We start from the raw sequence: 5,645 nt of genomic DNA, 5'->3' as shown, positions 1-5,645 counted from the left end.
ACTGAATGTATTTCATACTTCATGTTTGGCATAGGTAAAATTGTGTCATGATGTCATCTATGTTTTGGTAAACCATATTTTTATGTTCTAACAAAGATGGTTAGATGATGGTTTAATTGTTATCTTATGATATAAGAAACATAAATCTAATCTTTGGCCAAACTAATAGATAACATGGCCATATTATCATAATGACTAATTAGACCATTTTTAAATTTTAAAAATATTTTTTATTAGTAGATAAAAATAAGAGTATAAATTAAGATAGATAATACTTAAATAGGATATGTATATATTGTATAACCGAATTATATGAGATGTCATTTTTAGTGAGATGTGAATAGGTCCAAACTTAAATGACGACATTTTTAAGTAGATAAAAAATAAGAATCTAAATTAATAAAATAGATTAGAGTTATTCTAGTAATAAACTAATAAATTAGGGTTAAATTAACTTTTTCCCTAAAAATTATCTAGTCATAAATAAAAGTACCAAATACTAAAGATAAGTTGCAATTCCTAACGAGAGAGATGCAAAACTGACAAGGATGCGCTGCATCAGCTTTTCATCCATGAATGTTTTGATCTGTGCTAAGTAGGACGTGGAAGGAAGAGAACGGAAAAAGAAATAGATTATCTGTCAAGTCAATTTTATTTAAAATTTAGGAAATAATTTAAGGAGAACTTTTTTCGTTAATAATTCTTCAATTTAGGAGGAAAAATGAAGAATGGCGTGAGATTCATGTATGAGAAACTTGGCACTGGTTCATTTGTTAAAGAGTATACCATTTGAGGAATGAAGAATTCATTTTAATATCTTTCTTAAAAGTGGTCACCTATTGAGACTTTAGTAGTCACTAATTTGAATAAACGATTGACTAATTTTACCAACCTATATAAGCCTTCTAGATAGGTCACTAATTAAATATGAAATGTAAGGAGACCCCTAAAAAAACTTAAAAATTGAATTACACCCTAGCCCGCCATTACTAGCTTTCCATAAAGTTTTCGGTAGTGACGAAAAAGGTAAGAAATCTACAGATTTAGGATTCACATTATCTGAAATCAAAGCCACATAAACGAAGATTTAACATCTGTCTTTGTTTTGTTTTTCTTATCGGATTTACCTTTTTATTTTGGGTTTGGCTGTGTGTTTTGTCGAGAGTATGGGCGACGAAATCATGAACAACATCTCTGAAACAATGATCGAAGATCAAACCCAGATTAGGGAATCGTCGTATTGCCACCAGGTTCAAACATTTTTTTTGAACTTTATGATAATTAGGTTTGTGCCTCGATCAACCTATCTTCAATAGGCACTTATATTCTGAATTGCTGTTATCCTTATTGATTCGAAATTAGGTGACTTCTTGGTTTCTTTTTAGTCATTGTTCGAATCAGTGATCTTTGTGTGTTTAGTGTCATAAAAAGAGATCGGATATTGTCGGAAATTGTGTGACAAAGAGGCCAAACACGACATGTATGGTGAAGTATTGTCGTAGTTGCCTATGGAACAGGTTTGAATTGATGTTCTTAAGATTTGTATAATCTCTAGTGATTGTTTTATATATGACTACGGCTCTAATTTAAAGGTACAAAGAGATCCCAGAGGATGTTGCATCGAAAGAAGACTGGCTTTGTTACAGATGCAGGGGAATTTGCGATTGTGGTAAATGCCTGCAAGTCTAATTATCATTCATTACATTTTGATTTTTTTTTTGTCAAAAAGGATTGTGTATGTTTTAGGGCTCAATTTGTAAATTTTAAGAGAAAATGTTTTTTTTCTTTTCCAGAAAGGAACAAGGTAAGAAGCCGACTGGGTTTCTTAGAGAAAATGGTTCCAGCTCTGATGCCGTTAAAACCCCCCAAAAATGCTAAACGCCAGCTGAAGTTGAATGATTCAAGTGAAGGCTACAACGAGGAAAATCCTGCAGCCAGAAAAAGAACAAAACCCATTCTCAAGAAGAAAGAGAAGTCTCAGCTTGAGGATGTTAAGCTACCTCAGGGCAGCGAGTCAATCACTGTCTTCGGCATTGACTTGCCCTCTGAAAATGCTGGAAGAGTTCTTCAGTTTTTGGAGTTCTGTTCAAAATTTGGAAAGGTGTCTTCTATGTACTTTGTTTTTTTCTTTAACATTGGAAGTGTTTGCTATTTGCTCTTCTCTAATGCATATGACCTTTTGAATAGGCTCTTGGCTTGAGAGGAGGGGAACCTCAACTTGTTGTGAGTGAGATTGTATCCGGGAGAAACACAAGGAGTAAAGAGCATTCTACCCTCGCCCAAATGATAATCCAATTATTGACTCTTATATTGGTAGACACTGGAGACAAGTACGTATTGTTTTCTTGGAAAGTACGAATTTTTTCTCTAATACATAACTGATTGATATTATTTTTATGATAATTTAGATCAGTTTGCCTGAGTGCATCTGATGATAGGTGGTTCAATGTTCTTGGAGACTGTCTTGCCGAATCCGAAGTTAAGCTTGATGACTTCCCTCCTGAGATGTTTCAAAGCATTGCTGAGTATGAGGAGATGGGTTCATCGCAAAGGCTGAAGCTTTTGAATTTCTTGTGCGATGAAACGCTTAGCACAAAGTAAGTTATATTGACATATATATATATGTATGTATGTGTATATATATATAGGTCTGAGACGGATCGGATATCCGGACAATTTTAAGGTATCCGGATCCGGATTCTTATCCGGCGGATCCATAATTTTATTATCCTTATCTGGATCCGAGGTTCTCGGATATCCGGGTGTCGGATATCCTTCTAAAAATTGTAATATCCGGTGGATATCCGTATCCGGATTTGGATCCTTAAAATAGATAAAATATTAATAATAATATATATATATATATAAAATATTAAAAATAATTTAAAAATAAAAAAAATATAATGTTTTTAATTATTTCTATGTATAATATTACAAAATTTACATAAAATTTACATATACTATTATAAAAATGAAAATATATTAAATAAAGTTAGTTTTTATATATAGATATAACTATTTTTGAAATAGTTATTAATAAAACTTACGGATCCGAATATCCGGACTAAAAAATCAAGATATCCGGATCCGGATCCGGTTTTAACGGATCCAACATTTTATTATTCGGATCCGGATTCGGCCCCTCCGGATATCCGGATCTTCGGATCGGATCCGGATCGAATTTCGAATCGAATTCAGATCTCGGATAAAAGTCTCAGGCCTATATATATATATATATATTGAATCAGTTCTTTTCTTTTTTTGTGCTTGAGAGTTAACATGTTCTAAACAATCTTTCAGGGTGCTGAGGGATTGCTTTGCTAATCCTGAATCTGTTGACGAGAAAAAGGAAGCAAAAGAAAAGTTGAATGCAGCAAAAGCTAACGTAACTGTAAAATCTACTTAGATCTTTACAATTTAAGTTTGACAATTCATATTAAAACCTATTTGTTGTAGGAGCAAAAACTATATCAGAAGATAGAAGATGAGTTCTCCAAAGCTCAAGCAGAGAAAAATGGGGTTGAGTTGACAATTAAACAACGGCTTGCAATTGTATCACAAATGGAAGCTGAATCTGAACTAGTCTTCGCCGGAATGCAAAACGCGTTAAAAATGCAAAGTATTATTCTGACTTCGTGTGATTGATTGTTTATAACAATGGTTAGGGGCTTATTTTTTATAATTGCTTTTGCAGAAGTTCAAGAATATGATGATGTTCTTAGAACCAGCCCGGTCGAATTGGATGACAATGGTCTTACTCTCTGGAAATTGAAGTCGTACAACAAAGAACCAAACATTTTACTTCAAGGTGTGAATAATATAAACACTTTGCTTGTCTTAACAAGTATTATGTAGTAATTTTTGTTCTCTTGCCATTGTTTCTGTGCAGATTTAGGAAGCTGGAGTGACGTATGTCCTCATGAAAGGTAGTTTGCGTTTAGCCCTGAGCAAAAACCACAAGTAGAGAAGTACAGTGCTTGCAAAAAGGTAGATCTCTCGCTCTCTCTAATTATATAGTGTCAAGGAATTTATTAAGGTTTGTAGGCTTCTAAATTAATTTTAGGTTAAAGAACTTATTAGAACTTCTTAGGTTTAAGATTACTTTGGTGAATGAATTCATTAAAAACTGTTTAGGTCAACGAATTTATAACGCTTTTTAGGATTTAAGTGTTCTTTATTAATCTCAAACACATCTTCATATATGTATACACAATACTTTACATATATATATATATACACTTGCAACTAAAGCATTTCACAGACTTTGGAATTGATGCCATGGTTTACAGTCAAATACTAACTTAGCATGAAACTGTATACAATCAAATACTAGTTTTGCATTAAAATGTACTGTGATTTTCTTGAACTCTCAAGACATGTTTTGTTCATGAGTATGCATTTTCAGCTTTGCAAATCATTTCTTCTTTTGAATACTATGTACTTCGAATGACTCTAATTTGTTCACAGGTTTGCATATTCTGATTTGCATCTTAATTTTTCTTTTGATTTCTAATTTTGTAGAAAGAAAAGGCTTCTCAAAAATGAAAGGGAAATACTGCTCTTGAGTCTTAGCGATAATTTGTCTTTTTTCTGTTAGCACATAATAGAAAAATGATTATGATAAGCATGTTATGACTTAAGGTTTAAGAACATGTAAGTTGTGTGTATTATTACTCAATCATAAAGTGTCCTTATATATAGAAATTACAAAGAGATAAAAAGAAAGACATAAATATGGAAAGTGTACAAATACAAGGAAAATAAAATAGGGTTTTTTTTCTCTAAAGCCTAAGCTGCCTCTCTCTCCTCTTCATGCGGCCGCCTCTCTTTAGGGTGGGCCGTCTCTCTCTCTTGGTATTGGGTCGGTTATAGACCAGGCCGGTTATAGACATCCATCATATGGTTTATAACAAAGCTGAATTAAAAGGCTGACTCATTTGCACTGGATATGATTCGTTGTTTTATTTACATTTCTGGAACAACCAAAAAACTCTGTTTCGTAATTTCTTTTTATCTTAAAAACCATTTAGACTTTTTTCATTATGAGACTATTGGACGTGGGACTATTGGTCGTTGGAAATTGTGTAAGATTTATATTCAGTAACATTTCTGAATGTCCGAAAGTGAATAGATTCTATAATACAAACATTAGTAATTTTGGATTAGTATCATTTAAATCTTTTTGGGTTGCACTACAAGAAAACAGCGGTATTCTGACGGATATTCCGACGGAAAATGAAATCCTCGGAATATCCCAAGGAATTTCCGAGGATATTCTGACGAAACACAAAATTTAGTTTCCTCGGAATATACCGACGGAATTCCGAGGAAATAATAATCCGTCGGAATATTCTTATGGAATACCGAGGAAAAATGTATTCTTCGGAAAAAACCGATGAATTCCGAGGATATATTATAGCCGTTAGAGAGCCGTTGGGGGATTTTAAAAATTCCAAGGAAATTCCGACGAACTAGCCGAATTCCGTCGGAATTCCGTCGGAATTTCCTCGGTCTGTCGGCAGGATTTCAACTATAAATACAAGCACCCCTCTTCCTCTTCATTCACTCCATATCTTCATCCTCCCTCTTACTCTCTTTACACACGAATTTGATTCATAAAAAACATGTCTTCTTCAAATTATTTT

At 33.3% G+C, this 5,645-nt stretch overlaps 1 protein-coding gene across 1 annotated transcript; it reads left to right on the top strand.

The window, feature by feature from the left end:
* The first annotated feature begins 1,122 nt into the window (after positions 1 to 1,122).
* Positions 1,123 to 4,590, top strand: LOC106319862. The gene is made up of 11 exons (XM_013758263.1): positions 1,123 to 1,250; positions 1,420 to 1,517; positions 1,593 to 1,669; positions 1,794 to 2,101; positions 2,188 to 2,330; positions 2,409 to 2,597; positions 3,301 to 3,385; positions 3,457 to 3,619; positions 3,695 to 3,808; positions 3,890 to 3,987; positions 4,522 to 4,590. The coding sequence occupies exons 1-10, from the start codon at positions 1,167 to 1,169 to the stop codon at positions 3,928 to 3,930; spliced, it is 1,302 nt and encodes a 433-aa protein (XP_013613717.1). The 5' UTR covers positions 1,123 to 1,166; the 3' UTR covers positions 3,931 to 3,987; positions 4,522 to 4,590.
* The last annotated feature ends 1,055 nt before the right edge of the window (positions 4,591 to 5,645 follow it).

Source organism: Brassica oleracea, unplaced genomic scaffold (assembly GCF_000695525.1).
Source record: "Brassica oleracea var. oleracea cultivar TO1000 unplaced genomic scaffold, BOL UnpScaffold00667, whole genome shotgun sequence".
Taxonomy (NCBI): Eukaryota; Viridiplantae; Streptophyta; class Magnoliopsida; order Brassicales; family Brassicaceae; genus Brassica; species Brassica oleracea.
This window is presented reverse-complemented; position numbering and strand designations above follow the sequence as displayed.